The sequence below is a fragment of the Mustela nigripes genome, chromosome 1 (genome assembly GCF_022355385.1).
Source record: "Mustela nigripes isolate SB6536 chromosome 1, MUSNIG.SB6536, whole genome shotgun sequence".
Taxonomy (NCBI): Eukaryota; Metazoa; Chordata; class Mammalia; order Carnivora; family Mustelidae; genus Mustela; species Mustela nigripes.
In genome coordinates, this window is record NC_081557.1 from 254,420,183 (window position 1) to 254,446,652 (window position 26,470).

At 31.9% G+C, this 26,470-nt stretch overlaps 1 protein-coding gene across 1 annotated transcript in view; it reads right to left on the bottom strand.

Moving 5' to 3' along the window:
* Nucleotides 1-26,470, bottom strand: part of TECRL (trans-2,3-enoyl-CoA reductase like) — a 100,409-nt gene that overhangs the window by 57,330 nt on the left and 16,609 nt on the right. The window contains exon 2 of the mRNA XM_059396500.1: nucleotides 16,465-16,516. Within this exon, the coding sequence (XP_059252483.1) occupies nucleotides 16,465-16,516 (52 nt within the window). The remainder of the gene's footprint in view (nucleotides 1-16,464; nucleotides 16,517-26,470) is intronic.

Genomic DNA, 26,470 nt, shown 5'->3' on the forward strand with positions numbered 1-26,470 from the left:
ACCATTTGTACAGAATTGGTATTTGTCTTTAGTAGCAGTCAGTTATTTAATACTTAGACACTACTTTCAGAAAACTGTATTTTAACACCCAACCTGAGAATTTAATTAAGTAAATAAAGGTATAATCATACATATGGCTGTATGTACATATATCTACACAGTCACACATACCTATGCACATACACATATAGTTTTTCTTATAACTGGTCTATTTCATTTATTTGGGGGCTAGGCTAATACATTAATTTTCCATTTCCCAAACCCAGTAGTTCAAATATAAACAGAATGCCTAGGATGGGGGCACCTGGGTGGCTCAGTGGGTTAAAACTTCTGCCTTCGGCTCAGGTCATGATCTCAGGGTCCTGGGATGGAGCCCCGCATCGGGCTCTCTGCTCAGCGGGGAACCTGCTTCCTCCTCTCTCTCTGCCGGCCTCTCTGCCTACTTGTGATCTCAGTCTGTCAAATAAATAAAATATTAAAAAAAAAGAAAAGAGGAATGCCTAGGATGAGTATGGTTTCTCATTATCAAATTGTGGCAAATAGTGAGAAATCCAAAAACAACTTTCAGCAGAGGCAGATAAATAATTCAGTCAAAATCTTCTATGTTAATAAACCTTGAGCATTTTAATGGCATTTTTACATTGCAAAATAATTCACTATGGAATAAATTCATTATATATTGTCCCTTGAGCTACTTCACTTCCCTTTTCATCCGTTCTTGAAGTATGGGAATATACCTTGAATGTTTCCAGATTGAATTTATTCCTTTAGCTTTGTGTGTCAAAATTCTAAGAAATTTGCTGAGGTGTCTGCAAAAAATACAATATATTGAAAAGCTACATTGGCAGTTTATTATTATATGGTTGAAAGTTCTGGGAAAGAGTTTTAATTTCATTCACTCATTAGTGTTAATTTCTAAACCATGGGAATTGTTGAGAGCACACAAAAAAAGAAAAAAAAAAGTATGTCAAATTAAATGGAAGAATGTTGAAGACAACTTAGGAAATACTAGCTTTTAAGAAGCCAAATGAGAAGTCCTCAAAGAGTCTGAGAATGAAGGGTCAGAGAGAAGACAAAAAAAAAAAATCTGTCTTAGAATCAAGTGGACGGTGTTAGAATCAAATAAACAGAAAAAGACAATGAAAGCTGTATACCAAGTCAAATGCAATTGAGAGTTCAGGTTACACATAACTAAAAATGATCTACTGCCCCAACAAAAGGGAAACTGCCAGTGACCTTAGAAAGGTCTTTGGCATACTGACAAAGTAAAGTGTTTTGAAGTGAGTGCTGAGTGACGGAGAAGGGAAGAGTCATGGTATTGCTATAAGTGGTATGCAAGTTGGGGAATTCTTGATGAAAGAATTTTTAGAAAGCTTTTGAAGATACAGGAAAAAAAAAAATACTCAAAGGAGTAAATCGACTAAGGATTTAGAGAGACGATTGCCCAGTGGAGCTAAGAGTGTGATCTGGATTAATCTGTAAGGGAGCAGTTCAGATAATATACAGAAGTTTTAAGTTAGAAACCGATATGGATCAACTAGTAAGAGCTCAGTTTAGATAAAGTACAAAATATAATTTAAGCTAGATGATAAATCAGAAGAAAGATAGTGTTCTAGAGACTGTATCTCTCTGAGTTCCAGAACAAAAGAGTGAAATGTTTAGAATCATAGATGGACAAGTTGTTTGTTTGGCTTCAAATATTAAAATTATAACTAATATCAAATCACATGGTGTGGACAAATGGTAAGTAGCTAAAGCAGAGTGGAAGTGAAAATTCCAGAAAAAGCAAGTAGTTTTGAGACTAGCACATTGGATTATTATCACTTTAGATGTAATTTTCAAAGTAATGCCAGGGCTTAAAATGAAGGAGAACTCTAATAGCCAGAATTTATTAGATGCCTCAAAGAAAATAGAGAAAGTTTGGGTAGGTAAGTACAAACAAAGAAGAATGAATAGTAATATACTCAAATGACATGCATCTTACAGCATGGAGATTTTAAGTGAGAGAAAACTTTATGACTTAAATTTTTAAAGTAAACTCGACAAAAGATGAGAAATTTGAGAAATAAGACAGAGGATCACAGGGGAAGGGAGGGAGAAATAAAACAAGATGAAACTGAGAGGTAGACAGACCCTAAGAGACTCAATCTCAGGAAACAAACTGAAGGTTGCTGGGGGGGAGGGTGGTGGAAGGCATAGGGTGGTTGCGTGACGGACACTGGGGAAGGTATGTGCTATGGTGAGTGTTGTGAATTGAATTGTATAAGGCTGATGAATCACAGACCTGTATCCCTGAAGCAAATAATGCATTACATGTTAATAATAATAATAATAAAAGATGTACTGCAGATTGTGACAAAATTATAGATTTCACTTAATAAACATTTGGCCAACCTCAAAAAGATACTATAAAAATGTCAAAACTATTCTTCCTACATTAAAGCTTTGACTTTTTCACATTATTTATGTACATCTTGGAATTTTTTTTTAATTTATTTGAGAGAGACAGAGAAAGCATGAGAGGGGAGAGGGTCAGAGGGAGAAGCAGACTCCTTGATGAGCTCAGAGCCCAATGCACCACTCGATCCCAGGACTCTGGGGTCATGACCTATGCCAAAGTCAGTAGCTTAACCAACTGAGCCACTCAGGTTCCCCCATCTTGAAAATTATTAACATTAAGTTTTTAGACTAAAAAGACACTAAAGGGGAATTAAGATAACCTATTCTTAAGAACATAAAGCTATAATGAGTTTTGACATGTTAATAAAAAATTTTAAAAAATATTTATAATGTATATTGTTTGGAGTTCTTGAAACTGTTTTTTCTACACTAAAAATGTTAGTTAAAATATTTCTTTTTTCATATAAATGCATTCGTTAATTTTTTCAAAACAAATTTTAGATAATCTCTATATTTTCTCAGCTCTATAGTAGAAAATGTAAATATTTTAACTACATATAAATTTTATGACAATTCTCTACCATGTGATCACACACACATATGCACCCCTGAGGTCTGTATATTAAAGTGCACATGGTATACAGATAGTACATAGTATCACCATACTATCACTTAGGAGATACTATAATTAAAGATTTATCAATGTGGATTTATTCTAAGAATGTTTTACTCCAACCCATTTCATTAAATGATTAGTACTCATTAAAGTAACTGGTGGAAAGATGAGAGTGGTATGCAGGCTCAGTTTTGGTAATTACTGGAAAATTAAATGCAATGGTAATATGGAAATGTTTGGATTATTATATATACACAATATCATGTCCCTGAAAATGTTTGTAATTCAAGCTTATGAACAATACATGAAAAAGATATCAAGGAGTTATTTAACCAAAATTATCAGTAAAAGAATGGCAAAATCATGATATCAAAGAAGTAACATAAAAGAAATTCTCTAGCATTTTGATATTGTTTTGTAAAAAATTGAAGAAGATAATAAAAATAAATATGAAAGAAAGAAAATAGCTCTATAAATTCACTAATAATAATATACGATTAGAATATAAAATCCTAAAAATAAAATATAATTAAAATGGTGAGAATTTGGTACTCCATCCCCTATACCAGGATAAATTACAGATTTTCTTTTAAAGTTAGGTGAAAAATAAAACTATAACTGACAAGTGTGAGAATAAGGCATAAATCAATGTCTCTAAAGATTAGATGATGAAAATAATACTTCTGAATAGGCTACACAAAACAGAAAACACACCAAAATAAATAATTAATTGGAATAATAAAAACAATTTTTCTAGCAAAATTGGGGGAAAGTGTTTATGTCCTATATACTAACCCTTAAAGATCTTCTATCTTGTTAAGAAGCAAAAACATCAAAGTAGGTAAAGATATGTGTTAAGACCATGGACAATTTCCAGAAAAAAATATTAAAATCTCAAATAAGAAAATATTAATTCACAAGTGAATCAATAAATACTGATTATTTTTTCCACACATCAAATATCAAAACTTATTAACTTGTTAATAGCCAGGGCCATTGAGGAAAGGAAGGAAGGTCTCTAAACTACTGTTTTAAGTCTATAAACCAGGAGAGAAAATTTGGCAATACATGTTAGGATTTCAAATAAGGTTTGTTTTATGATAGCAATCTTTTCTGTTATTATTTTTACAAATACACCTAAAGAAGTTCAAAACCATGAATTATTCTGGTCAGTATCTTGATGCATGGTACATGTTAAATGTTCAATAAATATTTTTCAATGTTCAACATTGTTGAGTAAGTAAACATAATATTTCTTTATTATAGAACAATTTGAATGTGTATCTAAAAAAGTCTATCAACCATCCAAAGTATATCTCCAGTGATGATCAATATATGTCTAGAAAATATGTTGATAGAAAAGCTATTGGAGAACATTATGTAAGATATGTGAAATTGTATATATAGTCATAGAGAAGAATCTCTAGCTTTTAGTAAAGACATTAATAATATTCTTTGTGAGTTTTTGTATTTTTGGAAATTTATCTGTGTGTTCATTATTTTATTATAGTATAAGGTGAAGCTATGGTTATCTTGCAAAACTAATCTCATTAATTGAATCTGATGCTTTGCCAACAAAATACATACATATCAAACGAAAAAATGATACATGAAAATGAGACATTTGCAGCCACTTGGGTGGCTCAGTAGGTTAAGCATCTGCCATTGGCTCAAATCATGAACCAGGGTCCTGGGGTAAAGCTCCAGGTATGGCTCCCTGCTCATCGGGAAGTCTGCTTCTCCCTCTTCCTCTCTCCCAACCATGCTCTCTATCTCTCTCTCTTAGATATATAAATAAAATCTTAAAAAAAAAAAAAGAAGACATTGCACTCTAATATCTTTTGGGATTATAGAAACTACTGTGATACACGTTAGCACATCTGAATTTAACAATGAGATTATTTATTTTTCAAAAGATTTGAGGTAAGATCCAAGTAACTTTAAATATGACCTTTTTATGAAACATGAAAAATTAAAGATATTTTAATCAACTAGATGACAAAATATATAAGAATAACCTATTTTAGACATTTTCTTGTAATCATGAAATATCATTAATAAAGCATTCAAAAAGGTCATTTTCTTGTCTTTAGATTGTCTGCATAGAATTTCAATGTGACGCATTCTAAGTTTTTTTGAAAATGTCCTTAAGGGACAAAGTCTCAGAAAAGAGAGGACTAATGTTGTTAAGACATGTCTTAATAGGGTCCCTTGCTATTTTACATTACTCACAACATTTTATGTCCATAATCTTTTATGTTCATAATTTAACCAAAAAACAGTAGCAAAAAAGAAAAATCAAAAACAGAGAAAGGAAAAGAAAGTAAAAAACAAAAAGAACATTGCCTTTTCATTAAAGTTTTCAAGATAATGACATCATACCAGTGGCTTTAGTATTCTGTGTGTTTTCTGGTTTTGCATTATTGAGAATATTCCCTTATACGGTATCATAACTAGTCCAGATATTTCACTGTCCAGATATCTATTTCCTTTGAATTTAAATTTCTTCACATAATCACATATTCAAATATAAATTTGAAATCACTCATTTGTTAAAGATAGAATATCTTTATTCTATATTTGGCAAGTCTATAATATAGTCACTTGCTCAAGTTCAAATAATTCTATCTCAACCATTTTGAACTTTGGAGATTATAAAACAAAATTATTTTATAATATCAGCTTTTGGGAATATCATCCTGTCGTTAAAGATGAATCAAAGCAGCCCTAATGTTGCAGAGTAATCCACAGATTTAAATGTTCCAATATGAGAGATGAAACAACTTACAAACAAGATCATACCTCATGCACTTTGGGAATTATATTAGTTATGATAGTTGTATTATATGAAACTTGACTGGCAAATGGGCATTTGTTCCTAACAACTTAGTCTCCTAAGATTCTGCAAACAATAATGCATCACATAGGTAAACTGAATTTTTGACACTTCTATGAGTTTCTGATAACAGTAAGTACACAGCAATGTAAATTTGACCAGTATTTTAAAGTAGTCACAATGAGAAGAGGTCTATTTTCAACACCTGGTGCATTAATATGTGCCAGTGGTTGACCCTATGATTGGAACTGAAGCCACAAAAACAATTTTGGCTTAAGTAAGGAAGTTAAGAGAAGTACTTATGACAAGGGCTTTTAGTCAGTTAAGACAACAGAGAAAACAATATTGTATTTTTCTATATGTCATTAGCTGAATTTCACAATAGAAAGCATTAATGAGATACCATAAGAAACAATGTTCTGAACAATATATTATTCCACTTTGTGGTTGCAGTACCTATGTACACTGTAATGAAATAAATATGATATGTAGTGCCTTTTCAAAATATTATCTCAAAACATTTGCAGTTCTTAATATGTTGGTGGATGATACATTTTTAGTTCCCTTTTTTATCTCAACTTGCCACTTTTGAACAAATTAATCCTCAATATCTCTAAAATTTCAAGATTAGAGAAGCAATCTTCCAGTATTACTTTTTTTTTTAAGATTTCATTTCTCTCTCTTAATATATAAGTTGTTGACTATTTTGAAATAGACTTATGAAAAATAAAGTTGGATATATCCTGTCAATTCCTTTTAAGAATCAAGAGAGCAGGGGTGCCTGGGTGGCTCAATGGGTTAAACCTCTGCCTTCAGCTCAGGTCGTGATCGCAAGAGTCCTGGGATCGAGCCCTACATCAGGCTCTCTGCTCAGCGGAGAGCCTGCTTCCCCAACCTCTCTATACCTGCCTCTTTGCCTGCTTGTGATCTCTGTCTGCCAAATAGATAAATAAATATATCTTAAAAAAAAAAAAAAAAAGAATCAAGAGAGCATCTGTGACCATACAGAGTAACATTTACTAACATTAATGTAAAATAAAATTTTAATTATTTTTTTTTAATGAATGAATTCAACATTAAGCAATTCTGGAAAATCATTCAATTTATGTGTATGTGTGTATGCTTGTATAGACAGATGTTTTTCTGTATGCTACAAAGTCTTGATGGTTAGACAACGAATATCCATCTATAGCAGTACAGCATAATACTTGATAATTTAACTTGAATGAGTATTTGTTGAAATGAGTTGAATTAAATAATTTTTGTTACTCAAGTAGCAAAAAGAAAAAAAATACATATATATTTTTTAAGATTTTATTTATTTATTTGACAGAGAGAGAGAGATCACAAGTAGGCAGAGAGGCAGGCAGAGAAAGGGGAGGGGAGGAAGCAGGCTCCCTGCAGAGCAGAGAACCTGATGTGGGGCTTGATCTCAGGACCCTGAGACCATGACCTGAGCCTAAGGCAGAGGCCTTAACCCACTGAGCCACCCGGGCGCCCCCCAAAAAGGATTTTTTTTTAAAGATAAATTGAAAATACAAAAAACCTGGGTGCCTGGGTGGCTCAGTTGTTAAGTGTTTGCCTTCAGCTCAGGTCATGATCCCAGGATCCTGAGATGGAGCCCCATATTAGGCTTCCTGTCTTGCAGGAGGCCTGCTTCTTCCTCCTCCACCCCCACTCCCCCTCTTCTGTTCCCTCTATCACTGTGTCTCTCTCTATCAAATAAATAAATAAAATCTTTATATAAAAAAAGAAAATACAAAAAAAACCTAAACTATAATTTTGTGAGACAATCATGTGAAAACTTGAAAAATATTTCCTATTTTTTAAGTTACCAAATATTATTTGGCTTCAAATTGTATCAATTCTTTCTTTATTGAAGAAAACAAGAATATGTGGAGTAAAAATTGTTAAAATGATGTATATAACATGCTTAATAAGAAGAGATATTTTGAAAATCCTATTAAATTTTAAATGGGTTAAATGAGATTTATAAAAATTCACTCTTTTCCTGAAATATTTTGCATGAGACTGATCTAGAATGTGGTTAACTAATATATTTCTTTTGTTATTTCTAGCTCAGGGAGACCCATATAATCTATTTTTTTTTTTTTATGTCAAGTAGCACATTCATTAGAATTTCTTCAATGACAAGAACATCAGTATTTTTTTTAATTTTTTCAGTACATCAGTATTAACAGGATTTATTAACTTATCTCAATCTTGAAATTTAACTGTAATATTAAAAAAATTAGTGAGATGTTTGCCCATGAGTGTAGGGTCTTACTGGACTGTGGTGATTAGTTTCTAGAAGGGAACTAGCCACTTAATTCCCATAACATTCACAAAATGTAACCTAGTCTGTTAACACAAGACTGAATAACCAGTCAAATTTGTCCATATCTTTATCTAAATTCTTGGTGAGACTCATAATTTCTGCTGCTGAGGAAACTATTCTAGAAAGAATATTAACTACTTATAGAGTTAATAGTTCGCTTTTTAAAGAAAAACATTCTGCCACTTCTTCCCGTGGCTACATTTATCATTTTTCTAGCTCCTTTCATAGCGAGATCAGGGAATTCTACAGCCTTGTCCAGGAGGCTCCTTTCAGGTTGCTTCGAGAATACTCATCATTCTATACTATGTGTCATAAATCCTTCTACTGTGTTATCTTTGTTTTGAGTTATGTTCCTTGAACCTTTCAAAGTGTATCATTGTTTATGTCCTCCTGGCCTTTTGGCAAAGAATTATATGCATTTCAACTGCCACAATAAATTATACATCCCTTTATGTGTCTGAAACTGCGATTGGTTTGCTAATTCCATTGCTTTTTCTTGCTTCTTTCTCCTACTCCCCTCATGCTCCCCTGACCTCATGCTCTCTGGGGGAACTCAGAGACAAGTAGTCCAATAAATTATAAACATCATTGAAACTTTGTATGGTGATACCAACTAATAGATAAAACATAGGCCATGGGTAAAATGACTTGGTTTGTCTTTCAGAAACTTCTTTGATGACACTGAAAGAACGCACTAGATACACTTCAACTGATTGTTATTCACTTTTTACTTCAGTTCACATATCACACTATTGCTGAGATCAGTCTTACAGGAGAAAATTCCATTGACAATTCCAAACCTTCTTTGCACTCACTCCTCTTATTGTTATTAACATTATTAATCATCATTTTTATTAACCATTGTTTTTAATTTAACAACTGATCTTATATGGTGCCATGTGACATTAGAGAGATTTCAATTTTTATAACCAAATGTGAACTATGCATAGAATTATACTAATATTATTCATTACATAATTTCTTAAAACTAACTTTCAAGTTAGTACTCTATTTGCAAATGGGGGAATTAGGATAACATTTCTGAAGTAAAATATACAGGTAATATCTAAACTTCTTCCTGGAAAAACAACTTAAAAATATGACTCAGTAAAATAGAGACAATGGAGATTAGTGGTTTGAGTATAGGTTACAGAGTCATATTCCCTGAGTTTGAATTCCAGCTTTGCCATTTATTAGCTATGTGACCCTGGGCAGGTTATTTAATCTTCCTAAGAATTTTATCCGTAAAACAAAAACTAAAATACTACTAGATAATCAAAAAGTTGTATTTTTAAATATTTGCTGCCCAGAAATATTCTTACAATATTAGTAACAAGGAGTGACTATTTGATAAAAGTTGGCTATATTTATTTTCCTTACTATAAACATCAATGCAAAGGAACTAGAATAAGACATACAAAGATATTATAAGGCACAATATTTGATAGCAACAACTAAACTTTGATGTCGGCTATAATATTTCAATTAAAAATGAGAGTATAATTAAGAAAAATCAAATATTTTCATAGAGAACAAAAAGGCATTTATATCTTGATGATTTAGTGAATCTTTTAAAGATAGATTATTCCAAATAATATAGAAAAACATGAGCACACATGGGGAAGGGAAAGGGATACTTTAAGAGACACTTTAAACTTAATAAACAATTTTTAAAGTGATTCAAATGTCCAAAAAAAAAAAAAAAGAAAAAATGATGCTGTAATCATTGACAGAAAGTATGCAATTTAACAATAAGAAATACATTTGAAGAAGAATTAGAGGTTTTAACTATCAAGGGACAGTTATGTGGAGAAAAAGTTTACAGGTTTTAGAAATAGATTTTTCAATAAAAATAGATTTCCGTAGCCCAGGGATGGCAATGAAAGCTAAGAGAGCTATGTTTTTTAGGAATAATGTTTGAAGAACACAAGGATACTAATACTTGAGACACATTAATTTGAAAAAAGAAGAGAAAACAATAACAAGATAAAATCACAGGAAAAGAGCTTTTCTTTTCATTTTCCTTGCCCTTCATGGTTTCCTCTAATTATCTTAAACATGGTTGTTTATCAATTTTGACGATTATGTTACCAGTCCATAAAAAATTGGTGAGTAGAAAAATTCATGGAATACTTATCTCATGGTGGTATTATTCTGATTTTGGAGGGCTCAAAACATCTATTTTGGGTTTGGCAACCAATTTCAACATGTGTCAGGGGGAGGGAGGGTGTTCCTCCATAACTATCCGCGGTTGGGACACCACCGTGGCCTACAATTTAACTAAATTCTGACTCTGTATACCTGGAGGTACCAATAGATACCACAGGTTAAGAGTTCAGTCCTATAGGACTACCTTTCTATTACTTCAAAAGCCAGTTGCAGGGGCACCTGGGTGGCTCAGTGGGTTAAGCCGCTGCCTTCGGCTCAGGTCATGATCTCAGGGTCCTGGGATCGAGTCCCGCATCGGGCTCTCTGCTCAGCAGGGAGCCTGCTTCCTCCTCTCTCTGTCTGCCTGCCTCTCTGCCTACTTGTAATCTCTCTCTGTCAAATAAATAAATAAAATCTTTTAAAAAAAATGCCAGTTGCAAGTCCATTTGTCACCTGTTCTTCTGACCAACTGCTTATAAAACAGTTTCCCATGATCTCTTCTTCAGGTATCAATAATTTGAGAAAGCTGCTAACAGAACTCAGATAAATATTTTACTTATTAGGTGACCAGTTTATTACAAAAGGATATAACTCAGAAAGAGTCTGGTGGAAGAGATGAATACAAGGATGGAGAAATGTCTCAGATCTTCAATGATTTTTCCGAAAAAGAAAAAACAACAAAACATACTTCCTGAATCTCCACATGTTCTCTAGAAGCTCTCTGTATTCAGTCCTCTCGGTTATTGACAATTGATTCACACTTTAGACCTTCCCCTGCCCAGAGGCCTGGGGGTGAGACTGAAAGTTCCAAACCTCCTATCAACAAGCCCCCATTCTTAGGTGTAGTCCAAAATTTGTCTCATTAACATTACAAAAGACAATTTTTGTTGTTATCATTACTTAAGCTATCCCAAGGTTTTTAGGAGCTCTGTGCCAGAAACTGAGATGAAAACCAAATATACATTTCTTACTATAAATCAAAATGTCACAGCATCCTAATTTTTTTCTGATAATTTAAGAAGAAGCATGATCTAGAAACACTAAAAACCATTTACTACCTACAATTTTCCAAAAAAAAAAAAAAAGAAGAAGAAGAAGTGTTCAAACCTTAGTGTCAAATAAAGATCCAAAACATTTCTGATGAATTATCTAGAAAGAAACTAATCATCAAGTGTTTGGTACAAATGCTCATATTAATCAAAATCTCACATGGTTAATCTTGTCAATTATATACAAACTTTGATATATGCTTTGAAAATATAAACATTGATGTAACTCTGAAAACATTTAACAAATCTTATGCAATTCATTATTACATAAAGATTGAATCCCATTCAGTATTCTTCAAATGTTCATTAGATTTTATATCCCACCAATTTTAAAATTGGATTTGTCAATGTTAAATGAACAAAACTTTTAGAGTCTCTAAAACATAAGAGAGTTTTAAACAAAGATTACAGCAGAAAGAAGAAGAAACAAAGAAAAGTAGAACAGATCAATGAAACTAAGACCTGGTTCTTCAAAACAGGTAATAGAACTGATAAAACCCTAGCCAGATTTATCAAAAAGAAAAGAGGAAGGACCCAAATAAATAAAATCACAAATGGAAGAGGAGAGATCACAACCAACACCAAAGAAATACAAATGATTATAAGAGAATATTATGAAAAATTATATGGCAACAAACTGGGAAATCTGGAAGAAATGGACAAATTCCTAGAAACATACAAATTACCAAAACTGAAACAGGAAGAAATACAAAATCTTAATAGACCCATAACCAGCAAAGAAATGGAATCAGTAATCAAAAATCTCCCAACAAAAGTCCTGGGCAAGATGGCTTCACAGGGGAATTATACAAGACATTTAAAGACATTTAAAGAAGAGTTAATACCTCTTCTCCAAAATATAAATGGGAAGAAAACTTCCAAACTCATTCTATGAGGCCAGCATTACCTTGATTCCAAAACCAGACAAAGACACCACTAAAAAGGAAAATTAGAGGTCAATACCACTGATGAATAATAGTATTCAGAGCACAAAAATTCCCAAAAGATACTAACAAATCATATCCAATAGTACATTAAAAGAATTATTCACCTTGATCAAGTAGGATTTATTCCTGGACTGCATGGCTGGTTCAATATTCACAAATCAATCAACATGATATATCACAGTACTAAAAAAAGGATATATATGTGTGTGTGTATTTGTGCATGCATGTGTGTGTATATGTGTATATACATATACATATGCATGCACACATATACATATAGGTATATATATACATATACATGTGTGTATGTATATATGTACACATATATACATATATGTACCTATATGTGTACATATATACATACACACATATATATGTATATTTACACACATAAATGAATATATAAGATATATTATATATTATTATTTACTATTTGTTTATTATTTATATATAAATATATATTTATATATAAATTTTTACTTAAATTCTAGTTAGTGAACATATTGTGCAATATTGACTTCAGGAGAAGAATTCTACTAGAAGAATATATATATATATATATATACATACACACACATATACACACACATGCATATATATACATATATATAAATTATAAATATATACACATATATACATACTTAATTTTTTTTCAAGAGAGAGTCTTATTTGAGTCTAAGGATAGTTGCCAGGGAAACATGCTCTTCACAGGAAAGAAAGTGCTCTGGAGAATGAAGAGTTTTTATATGGTTATATACTTTGTACTTCTTGTAAAAGTTCAGAAGATTATAGATTAGCATATAGGCAGGAATCACAAGTTTTAATGTTAAGGAATTGAGGCAGTAGGAGCACTTACTGATACCCATGGAATAGATAGTTTTCCCTTAAGCTACTCATTTATAAGCAGGTGTACAAGGTATGCTTAGGGAAGCCATTAATCAGCCTTTGGTTTAAATGAAGTTTATATACAGTTCTGTTAACCTAGAAAGAAAGCTAAAATGGCTTCTCTTGTATACCAGATCTTTAGAGAGTTTTTTCCTCATTCATTTTAATTATAACTATGGTATTTACTTTCACCAAACAATCACAGAAGTCATCATTCACAATAAGTGGTTGATGGCTAGTTCTTTTAGAGATTATGCATGAAATTATAATAGTATTCAGAGCACTTTATCTTGTTGTGATTGCAAATCACTTTTAGCTACAAAATCAGTAAAGGTTTTTAAAGATTTGAAAAAAAAGGTGTTTTTTAAAACTATTTAGATGAAATCCTACCTTTATACAACTTTGTACAGTAATGGTATTTCTAATCTCTGCTTTAGATTCCTTGCCTTCCTTCCTAAGACAAGTAATGACAGAGTTCTGAAAGCATATATTCACTACACCTTTGCTTTTAAAAATCTTTAAATTCTATTTATTAATATATCTTCTATTTTAACCATGCTATTGTATTCATCAGTCTTCTAAGGAAATCTAGACTATAAGAACTTAAATACTTTTGAGTGTGATAAAGCATAACAAAATAAATTGTAACATTTGGGCAGAATTTTTCCACTATAATTACTTGTTTTTCTCGAAAACATTTTGATTGTTGATTGATCAAAGCCACAAAGTGGAATATAACATTACAGATTTAAATTAGTACATACACAGTTGTCTGTGGCTTCTTATAAGTCCTTATAATGTTCTAAAATATTAACAATTGTTCTAATAAAGTCATATTGTACCCCAAAAAGAGACTGAAATTAAATTTAAAATAAATAAATCATGGAATAGTTGTTGATTTGAGTAACATGAAATAAGGTTATGCTACTCAGCTTTAATATGTAATAGAGTTTTTTTTTTAATTATTTATTTGACAGAGAGAGAGCTAGACAGAGATAGATCATGAGCAGGGGGGAGGGGTAGAGAGAGAAGCAGACCTTTCTGAGCAGAGACCCAGATGTGGGACTTGCCCTAGGACCCCAGGATCATGACCTGAGTCGAAGGCAGACATTTAACCATCTGAACCACACAGGTGCCCTGAGTTTGTTTTTTAACATAGAGTTTTTATTTTTTAATCTTTTGAAATCTTATAAAATATTTACATAGTTTTAGTCAGAGTGCCACCTAGATTTCCATGATTCTTAATTTTTCAGCTCAGCCCAAACAAGATTTAATTCTTCTGCACAACCTTTGTGAGAAAATGAGAGTGAACAGAGTATGTCCTATAGGGCCGTGAGTGTGATGGTCTCTGAGAGTCTCTAGGAGAGGCTTCAAGATACAAGCAAGAACAATCATCACAAGTATGAATAAAAGCATGTGTGGAGGTACAGAAAGACTGAGTATTGAGGCTGAGGCATTTCACAATTTTTTTTTTGGAGATTACAAAGGAGAAGAAAAGAAATAGATGAAATTGCATGTATGTGAACACATATAATTTAAAGTTTCATTAGAATCTCTTTCTCATGAAACCATTGTTCTTTCCCTCTTATTTTAACAGCTAATATTGTAATTGTGGTCTCCTTCCTATTCTATTTCTTCACTAGTCTGACTGCTGTGGTATCATCAGGGTAATCTAAAAGATGACTCTTAAAACAAAGCCGAACTAAAAAATTACAAAACCAAGAAGAGGAAAAGATAGTCACTTTACAGGGCAAGAAAATCACAGTAAAGAAAGTTTGAAAATAGAACTAAGAAAAAGGTAAAGCTAAACAGAATCTCCAATTTTATTGACTTACAGATAATTCTCTGTAATGTAACACAGCAAAAAATGTTTTTGTGCTTTGTAAAACTTAAAAACCAGTAAGTTTTTGAAGTGAAATACAATGAATGAAAATGGTTTGAATACTGTATTTCTTTTTTTATTAAAATATAACTGATACATAATACATTATTTTCAGGTGTGCAACATACTGACTCAATACCTATATATATTATGTAATGATCACCTTGAGAAGTAAAGTTATCATCTGTCACCATACACCACTTTTATGTCAACTATATTTCCTATGCTGTATAACACATCTCCATGTGTTATTTATTTCATAAATGGAGGATTGTACTTCTTAATCTCTTTTACCTACTTTATCCATCTCCCTATTTCCCTACCCTCAGGCAATCAATTGGAGATTCCGTTTAATGTATGTACCAAATAATAAAAAGCAATCAGAAAAGTGGCACTAATACTAATAATTTACAATGGTAAAAATGAAACAAAACAAAGTTATGTCTTGATTGCCTTAATATTTTATGTTTAGGATATTTAAAACCTGATAACATTGAATATCATGTTAAGTTTCATAAATATATTCAAATAATAGTACTTTTATGTATGTAACTACAATTGTTAGATTTTTTATAAACTTACTTCTTTACTTTCTGACATAGAATAAATTTTGTATTATGATACCTCTGATTCTGTTTATTTGCAGGCCCTGCAGTTATAATAGGAATTATTAATCTTGTAAAGAAGGAAACACAGTCACCAGAGGACTGGGTTTCCAGGGGGAGAGCTCTCCTTATTTGTCTTTTATCTTCATTCTTTTTTCTCTCAGGTGTTTTGATTGATCTTGATTTCTGGTCTCCCTGCAATTTTTTGACTTTGTTTTTGGTTTGACTTTGTTTAAGTTAAGAATAAACTTTATTGGAAAATTATAAAATAAAAATCTAATTTAAATAAACATCATATAAATATTTCTAAGTAAAAAACAAAGAGACTTCTTAATGAGGTAAATTTAGCTATTAATCAAAGTAAATAATATAGTTTTAATTTACTGTATAAAGGAATCCTATGTAAGAGAGATTTGGCCAGTATAAATACTTGGAGTAAAATTTTTTATTAATATTTTCCTTACATATAAGAAAATACTTGGTCTCAATAACGTCTCTCAAATAGAATGTTTCCTGATATAACAAAAATGTTCAAATATGAAGGAGAAAATAATTTTGTGAAAAACTAATATTGTACATTATAGTTAGATATGAAAATGCTCACAGTCAAGAAGTATATACCATATTATTTCTGAGTTTCTATAAAAATATGGTTTCCATACACTTTTCCATTCTAATATGGAACTTATTCTTACAGATACATTTGAAGTAATTTGAGAAAACTGTAACATAAATTCTAAATTATATATAAAACTTACATTCTTTGTGGAATTTTTGTTTAACATCGTGAATAGTAGATGTTTGCACCACCTAAAAGGGAGAATAAAATATTTAGAGAAAAATATGTATTTATTTCCTGTATTTTAAGAAGAAAACATAATTTATTAAAGTATAAAATTATTATGAAATAACCAAGGTGTTTTGTTTGACTTTTTAATCATTACTGCTTTGATAGCCTTGAAATATTGCATCTGTATGGCTTTTTTAAATTTTGTTTTTGTATGATGCAATAATTGTGTTAATTTATGAGCTTCTCTAAATGTACATCTCAAAAATATATTTTTGAATCTTCTTTGTCCATGATATTCAATTTCTGCTTTCCAAACTGGTAAGATTACCAATTAAAATATGACTAAATATATGAGATAGACAGAAGGTAAAAGAGTTTGTAACAGAAGAGCTTCAGTATATGAAGTTGATTTATGGGCAACAGAGGGAAATGTTTACCTCAGAATATCATAAGGAAAAATATCCTATCGAAGCCCCTCATTGGTAACATTATTAAATATCCTATCCCAAAATGTTATAGTTCTATCAAAATTAATGTTATATATATTAGATGAATAATTAAGTTTGTTATTGTTATGACCATCTGACTTTGTTCATACCAAACTTGCAAACTGAAATTTTTCTCCACTCCTGATCCCTTTCACTGGCTTATTAAAAACAGCAACAACAACAATACTTGAAGATCTATTGCAAAGGACATATCCATGACCATATGTTCTCTAAACACATATAGACTATTGTGTTCACAGTGTATTTTATTGCTACACTTAAATCTTACAGCTATTTTGGGAGAGTGAAGTGAAGAATAAAGTGCATAAAGGATGGCACAGAATAACACTCCAGGCAATTCTAATTAACATTATTATATGTAATATTTAAATAAATATTAAAAGTATGACAATGAGTGCACTGATTGTACCATATTCCACTCTCTTATTAATAGACTTACAACCAAGGGTGTGCTACATTATTCACAGAATTTTTTTTTCTGATTTCTTCTATGTGTATGGCTTTCTAAATAAAAATGTTCTTAGATTGAAGCACAGAAAGAATGATGATATTAATTCTCATTTGGGTAGTGCTGTAAATAAGCAAAGGAGCTTAAAGAATCTGTTTGAAAATTCCAAATAACTCCTAATATTGCTCTCGTTTGGAAGATGGTAGACAATATTTTTAAAACAGTTTTTAGAGAGGGTAATATATATTTATATACTTGAACATAACTATATTTCATTTTAATATTGATAATTTAGCTTTATATATGAATTATATTTTTAAAACATGGTGCTTTGTTTTAACATTGTTCATGGCTTTATCTTACCATTACTTAATTACAGAACAATTTTATATGTTGCTTCCTCTTGTAAGAATGCCTAAAATCCACATACTATTTTCTAGAGTATCAATTATTTGTCCACCCTTCATTTCAAGAGCCATTTAATCTGGAAAAACAAATAATTTTCATGATCAATAACTCCTTAGAGTTCACTGTTACTCAACTATCACTTGATGAATGCATATTATCTTGTGTTTACATGCTAGTTGTTCCAACTATCTCTGAAGTCCTTGAGTATAATGACCTGGTGTTATTTTAGTCTGTGCTTCAATATCTAGTGTACCATATTGCATGTAATAATGTTTAAAGTCACTTTTGTTGAAATAAAAAAATAAAGCTGTGAATGCAAAGTCATGTGAAAACAGAAGTTTTTAAATCTGGTATGAAAAGTCTTTCTCAAGTACATTTCTGGGGAAAAGCTACATGCTTTACCAGAATAATTTAAATGAAAGTCTTCTAATTTGATATATGCATTTTTTCTCTGAATTTGCAAATTTTCAAAACGAAGATTATACTTTCCTGAAAGAAACCTACATGCAGAAATGGGTTGTTCTTGCAAGCTTTTAACAAAGTTTTTAATTTACTTTTTAAAAATTACATTTGACTTTCACATGTTAGAAAAGTGCTGATTTTGAATAAATCTTTGAGAACTGCCCTAGCTGGAGCAATTTTAGTCAAATACAGAAGAAAAAAAATAATTAACTATTAAATGATTCAGACAGTATTGCTCAATTAGCCACAAGACTGTGCTTGATCAACTCCTCCAGCCCTTCAGTTGTACTCAGAGCACAAAGAGAGGAAAAGATGATAATTAACAGAATATATAAGACTTTCTGATTACTAAAATCCATGTCTCTGTAGCTTCATCAGGAAGTTTATTCATAATAACTTCTACTTTTTAGCAAGTTTTAATACCTCTTAAAAAAGACAAACTATCATCACAATAATTTATTCACTTTTATAAATCACAATTAATTGTGCAGATGGGAGAGATAAGTATTCTGACATCTGAAATCCTGAAATTCTCTTCATTAATGTTTCTTTCTCATTAGAGGAAATTAATCTTAAAATGTTAAGTAGACAAGGTAAATGGTGTTTGTTAGTTGAATCAAAATTTACTCCTAATTCCAACTGATCATGATTGAGTTTTGGGTCATTATTACTTTATCCAATATTCTAAATTGATAGAGTTTTTTTTTAAGATTTTATCTACTTATTTGACAGAGAAAAAGAGATCACAAGTAGGCCAAGAGGCAGGCAGAGGGAGAGAGGGAAGCAGGCTCCCTGCTGAGCAGAGAGCCCACAGGGAGCCAGATGTGGGGCTCAATCCCAGGACCCTGAGATCATGAACTCTGCAGAAGACAGAAATTTAATGCACTGAGCCATGCAGGTGCCCCTGAATTGATAGACTTAAAGCTTTTCACATTGAAGTGAAATCTAGGATTTGCTTGAATTTGCCACCTACACACATACTGCAATATTACACAATTAAACTCTTTTGTACTATTGCTACTTTTTAGAACTAAATTTTAGCTACTCTGTCAGGATCTCCTTGAAATGAACAGATGTCTTCAGAATACTGCTTATCCTGCTTAAAGAAATGAAAATTAAGGGATAAGGACAAACAACAACTTCTTTGAAATTCATTTGACAGTAATTACAACGCACAAACCAAAAATTGTCAGTAAACTTTGTGTAGAAAAGAAATGTGTCCAACAATAAAGACAGAAAACAGAGTAAAAGCTGAATTGAATAGAAATGAATAAATACAGAGGCATGAAAATACACACACACATACACACACATACACACACAGGCAAAATATCTGGTGCAGTTTTGCTAACTGGCATGAACATTTTGTTCCTGGTTTTTGAGATACATGGAAGAGTATTAACCTAGAGAATCATATTTTAAGATTAATTAATTCAAGAAGGAGAAAAATATTCCTCTAAGAATTTCCATTGGAAGGTTTTACATTAGCTAATGGAATACATACTTGCATATACTGCATAGATTTTAGTTGGAATGGATAAGAAGTACTCTGAGTGAACAAATATTATCTTACTTATAAATAAACTTCAGATCATAACTAAAATATTTTTATGATACATTTTCAGCTTTATTGAGGTAGCACTGAAAAATTAAATGGTAAGATATTTAAAATGTGCCATGTGGGGATTTGATATACACACTCATTATTTGTTAAAAAGAATTTCCCCCATTGAATTAATTAACACATTTATCACCTCATATTATTTGTCTATGGTGAGGACATTCAAGTTCTACACTTTCATCAAATTTCAACCATACAATATAGTGTTATCACCTATAGTCATCGGGTTATATAATAGATTCTCTGACTTTATTCATCTTATAACTGAAATTTTGTACCATTTTGCCAACCTCTCTTCTTATTTCCCCCACCCTCCAGCCCCTGGAAACCACTTTTCTACTCTGTTTCTAGGAGTTAGTCTTTTTGTTTGTTTGTTTTGTTTCGTTTTGTTTTTATTTAATTCCATTCATAAGTAATATCATCCAGTCTTTGTCATTTTCACTGTGACTTATTTAACTTGGCATAAGGCCCTCCAGCTTTATCCACATTACTATAAATCACAAAAGTTCCTTTTTCTGGTTGCTGAATCATATTCCATTTTATACACACAACCCCACCACACACACATATATACACACCATATTTTCTTTATTCGTTCAACTGTTAATAGACACTTTGGTTGTTTCCATACTTTAGCTTTTGTAAACAATGTTGCAATAAAAAGGGGCTACAGGAATTTCTTTGAGATGACAGCTTTAGTTTCTTTGGATATATATCTCAAAATTGGATAAATGGATCATATGATAGTTCTATGTTTATTTTATTTTATTTTTATTTTTTGAGAGAGAGACAGGGTGCAAGTGTGTGGGGGAGAGACAGATGGAGAGGGAGAGAGAGAATCTTAAGCAGGCTTCATGCCCAGCTAGTCTGAGGTTGGGCACTTAACTCACTGAGCCACCCAGGCATCCCTATTTTTTTATTTTTTATGATAGTTCTATTTTCATTTTCTTGAGGAACCTCTATACTGTCTTCCACAATGACTGTACTGATTTACAGCCTACCAACAGTGTACGATGTTCCTTTTACTCCATATCTTGGCCAACACTTGATATTTTTTGTCTACAGTTGCAAAGTGATATTGTATTGTGGTCTTAACTTGCATTTTCCTGATAATCAGTGATGATGAGCATCTTTTCATGTCTGTCGTGTATGTTTTATTTGGAAAAATACTATTTTAACCTCATTTGCCCATTTTAAAATTGGATTATTTGATCTTTTGCTTTGATTGGTATGAGTTCCTTGTCTATTTTATAAACAAACCCCTTAGTGGACATGTGGTTTGCAAATATTTTCTCCCATTCCATAAGTTGCTTTTTCATTTGGTTGATAATTTCCTTTTCTGTGATTTTTTTTTTAAGTTTGATGTAGTTCTTCTATACAGTTTAAATGGAAGAGGAAAAAATGACAATGATATAGAAAACTTCTCTGTCTTTGTTCTAAGTTTTTCTAATGATTAAAGGACCTTTAGTAATGAACTGACAAAATCATGAAATGATATTTAACATTTAAACTATCACTTTTTAAGAAAAGGTTTAATCATGCTAATTCAAGTTTCATTAAATGCATTCTTAAAATAGGTTGTGCCAGAAAAAGTGGTTGAAAACAACACACACTTATTTTTCTCATACACTACACGTATATCACAGACTGGCTGGTGGATCGACTGCGCATTTTCCTCACTCTAGGATCTATACTGAAGAAGCAGACATCATATGGAACATTGCTTATTTCCTAGGCAGAAGTTGAAAAAAAAAAAAGTGGTGAAATTAGATTATGTTCTGAAAGCTTCCCTCAGGAAATAAATGCATGTCTCTCACCCTCATTTCAAAGCACAAAACAAGTTACTTCAAAGAAGTAGGCAAGTTTAATTTTACCAATTTCCTGTGTGAGAACCTGCCAAAAATTCTTAATAAACAGCGTTAATGTTTACAAGAGTTTATCCTTCCAATCATCAAATATTTGACCCTATATCCCTTACATTGCAAAAGACACACCTTATGTCCTCATCTAAGTATTCATCTTCTTGATGGAGAGATACAGATATATAGGTAGGTTAAATAATATATATTTTAAACATTGTTTCTTAACAATAACTTTTATTAATTTCTTTCAAAAGTTGTTTTGAAGGACAGGCTTCTAGAATGCACTTTTCTCAAAGGCTTAAATGTAGAAAAGGCAACCGTGTAATTTATAATCTCAATGGAGACAATTTTAAGTGTAAATACTAAATACAGCATGAAACTTGAATAAAAATGTATAATACAGGTAAGGAGTTCTACCACTTTCTCTTCTGAACATAAAGTGCCCTAAACAGCTATTATGGACCTAAAGAATCTGAGTATTACTGAAACCTAGAATTTAGATCAATTTCAATGCTTCATATATATTATTTGCTATTCTTTCATCTATTACTTTGATATAGATCATCATGTTTCATCACTGATATGCATTTGCTAGCTAGTGTAATGTTTTAATTAAATTGTGTATCTCGTTTTTGTTTTAAATTAGTGTGTAATGGAGAAACCACATTGAAAACCATTAAGAATACTGCTAACAGTCGTAACTAACATCACTGAATGCTTAAAAAGAGTCCACCCCAATTCCAAGACCTTTACCTTTACTAAGTAATTTAATTCACATACCATCTTTATGGCTTCAGATACAACATTATTATCTTCATTTTACATGAAAGAAAACTGTGACTCTGAGTAGTTAAGTAATTTATCTGGGGACACAGGTAACAATTTACAAGAATGGACTTTGAATGCAAATACCCTGGTTCAAAACTTACTCTTCACCATGGTACACGACAAAACAGAGTGGGTGAAAAAGGTGAAGGTAGGGGAATGGAGGAAAATGTATTGAATATTTATCATTGTAAACATTGCTTTATTAACTATACAGATAGCACTTGGTCATCATAAGCAATCTTATGAAGTAAATGACATTGAGACTTTTTAAAAGATGAAGAAATTGTAGTCATGAAATATGAATATCTTCCTGAAGTTACATGACCAGTAACTTAAATAATATGAATTAAAAAAAAAAAAGAGGAAGTATTCACTGTCATGTCATGCTATTCATAATATTAATTCCAAGCATTATATTTTAGATATTTATTTTACAAATCAATTGCCATTATACAAATGCAAATAACATTTTATTTTGTTAATATAAAAGGATCCAAGCTAACAACAATTATGATATGTAAATATGTGTGGAGTTTTTTGTTTCATTCAAGAGTATTAATTGAGCACCAACTATGTACCAGTAAATTTTCTACGTCTTAGAGCAGAAAAACTCTCTCTTTCTCTCTCTCTCATTCTATTTTAAAATAATAACCAACACTTACACAGTGTCTTATATGTACCAGGTACTTTTCTATTCAGTTAACTCATGTGAACTCCTTACAACCCCGAGTTAGGTCCTGGTTGACAGAGTGGAGACTGATGCACTTACCTGTTAAGAGAGCTGTGTCCTGTCCCATAGCCAATAAGAAGCAGAACTGGGTTAAATATAAGTAGTTTTATACCTGAAAGCACTTTCTAAAATACTATGGCACAATGGCACACATAGAACTAATATTCAATTATAAAGAATATTTAAGAAATGAGATAGAGAATAAATACATATGTAATATATTCAAGGATGATAAGTTCTAAGAAGAAAACATAAAAGAGATAAGATATCAGCATAATGGAAAGAAGAAATATGATTCTGATAGGAAGAAAAAGATAATATGAGCAAAAGCCCAAACTAGAAAGCAAACTACGCAGAGAGCTTGAAGAAAAGTCTTCCAGCAGAGGTAGCATGAAGGACAGAGACTGTGAGGGATCACCACATCCAGAGTATTCGAGAAACAGCAAGCGGGCCAGTGTGTTTGGAGCAGAGTAATTCAGGAACAGAGTGTTTAAAGACATGACCAGAGAGATGAAGGTTGGGAGTAAGAAATAACCTTCAAGAATATGGGATTTTCTTGGCTTTTCTCCTGAGTGATATACGTAGCTGTTGGAGGGTTTTCATCAGAGCAGTGACATGTATAACTCAAGTTTTAAAAGAATCAATCTGGCTGCTGTAAATTGAACAGAAGCTAGGTGACGATTAAAATGATAATGCGATAATTAACGATTCACCTATAATAACAAATTGCAAGTTCTGTTTCACTCGGTGATGCTGTGGAACAGGTATGAGCTATAAGTACAGAAGATACAGACTATAGTATGTTTATTGTTTTGCTACACATGCCATGGGGTTTGGTAGATCAGTTGGTATGTTGGAAGCGGTAATGATTTGAACTAAGATGGTAAAGTTCAGAGGTATATCATATATAGAATAAAACGATTTACTGATTGATTGAATCTAGTACAGACAGGGAGAAATTCTAGAGAATCGAAGCAGATTGATAAAGTAAGGTGAGACTTTCTTTGTCAGCTCATTTAAGAATTAGCTTCACATGTGAATTCTCTACTGATGGAAACACTTTGATCATCTTGCAATCGCTTGCTGAGTGTTAGAGTCTCCAACCTCCCAAATGAATAACCATGAGGCAACAGCAGGGGCCCATCTGAAAAAATATCACATTCCATCTCACATGCATTATGTATTATAGAACTCCACATGTTGGTCCCTCCTTTCAGGATGGATGTGATGGTGAATGATGTGAGTATTTACAAAAGACATAATCTGGCAGAGGGGATATAGTGTCATTGTGTGCAGAAGAGAGCTAAACTGTCAGTCCAGATTTTTTTCTATTATAGCACAGTATAGATCCAAGAAGAAATCGCTCAAAAAATAAGTATTTAGTGGAATTGTACTTACATATTTAAATCATGATATACATGGACCATTAATTTAAGTTACAGGAATTCTATTGCCAATAAAAATCTAAGAAGACATTATGTTACCCTGAAACTAATAATACAGTTTATGTTAATTAAACCCAATTTAAATAAAAAGGAGTCTAAAAAAGAAAACATTATATCTATGCAATGCCAGAAATGCTGATTGAAAGTAAAAGCAAACAAGACAATTATGGATCTCTTTTTTTTATAGTTGTAGAAAAATGTACTTGATTTTCTTTTTTATTCTCATTTTGAAATTAAGCAGATTTCCCTTTAGCATGCAACAGCTCAGGGTTTGTGGTTGTTCTTGCTGCTTATATGCTTCTTAAAATGTTGAGTTAAAATTCCCGAGAAACTACTTTTGCCTGAAGAGATATTTGATGTATCTTTTCAGGCAAAAGTAGTTTCTCAGGAATTTTTGTGTGAAAGCTTTTTGAAATTTTCCTAACTGTACAAAAGTAGTAGAATATATCTAGAACATCTCAGGCATTCTATGTTAAAGTCTTTATTAAATTAAATTCAGGTTACAAATGGATTTTATTAAATGAAGTTAATGAGATAATAAATAGATATTAAATGGCACAAAGACCAGTACTGACAAATGAAGTACTTAGTTATATAGCCAGTAATTCATGGAATGTTTTGTTAAAAGAAATTATAATTACATTACATTTTTATTTTTAAGAAATCAAATAGCCAATAATTAAAAAGTCAGAAACTCCCAAACATGAAGTAATATAAAATGTTTATTTTGGAGGCAGTGAAAATATGTAATAAGGCAACTTCAACTGCAATAAGAAAAAAGACAGGTGATAATTAATACACGGTTTTCACAAAATGGTGTTAAAATGATGAGTTTATAAGAAGGCAGAGGTACAGCTTTCTTGACTTAAGAATAAGATAAATTTTCAAATAAAATATCCAATATGTTGATATAGTAGTCAGTTCACAATAAATCTCTCTAAAAAGAGAACTAACTTCTCATAGGAAAATAAATGAGGGTGACATTCATAGGCTTTATGTGGTGACAGACTGGTGGACTCAGGTTACTTAGTTGAATCCCAGTAGATCAACAGGGATTGAAAATTATTTGATGACTGTCAGTTTAAAAATCCACTAATAAAATATAACATATTAATGCTACGGAGCCTGAAAAGTTTGCACATTTGAACCTCTAAAGTGGGTAGAGACTTCTTCTTTGCCTTCCTTCCCCAATTCTCCAGAGGTATCTCTGTAGCTCTGTGCCTTCGTTAAAGGCTGAAAAGCTGAGGATATAAGGCATTTAGAGGAGATAATTTCTACTTTAGGAGATTTCCCCTTACTGTTAAGAGATACCCTCAGGATGATCTGTCAGATTGCCCTCACTGTTTATAACTGGAGGAGGTTTCTAAAGCCACTCTCAGTTTCTGCAGTAAAAGAGAAAATTGCCCACGTGGACCCAGTCAGCAGTTCGTTCATGCCTCTATTTTGGCTTGTGTCATATTATCTTGTGTTGGACAACTTACATGTGATTATCCATCAAAATACAGAGACTTGGGGCGCCTGGGTGGCTCAGTGGGTTAAGCCGCTGCCTTCGGCTCAGGTCATGATCTCAGGGTCCTGGGATCGAGTCCCGCATCGGGCTCTTTGCTCAGCAGGGAGCCTGCTTCCCTCTCTCTCTCTCTGCCTGCCTCTCCATCTACTTA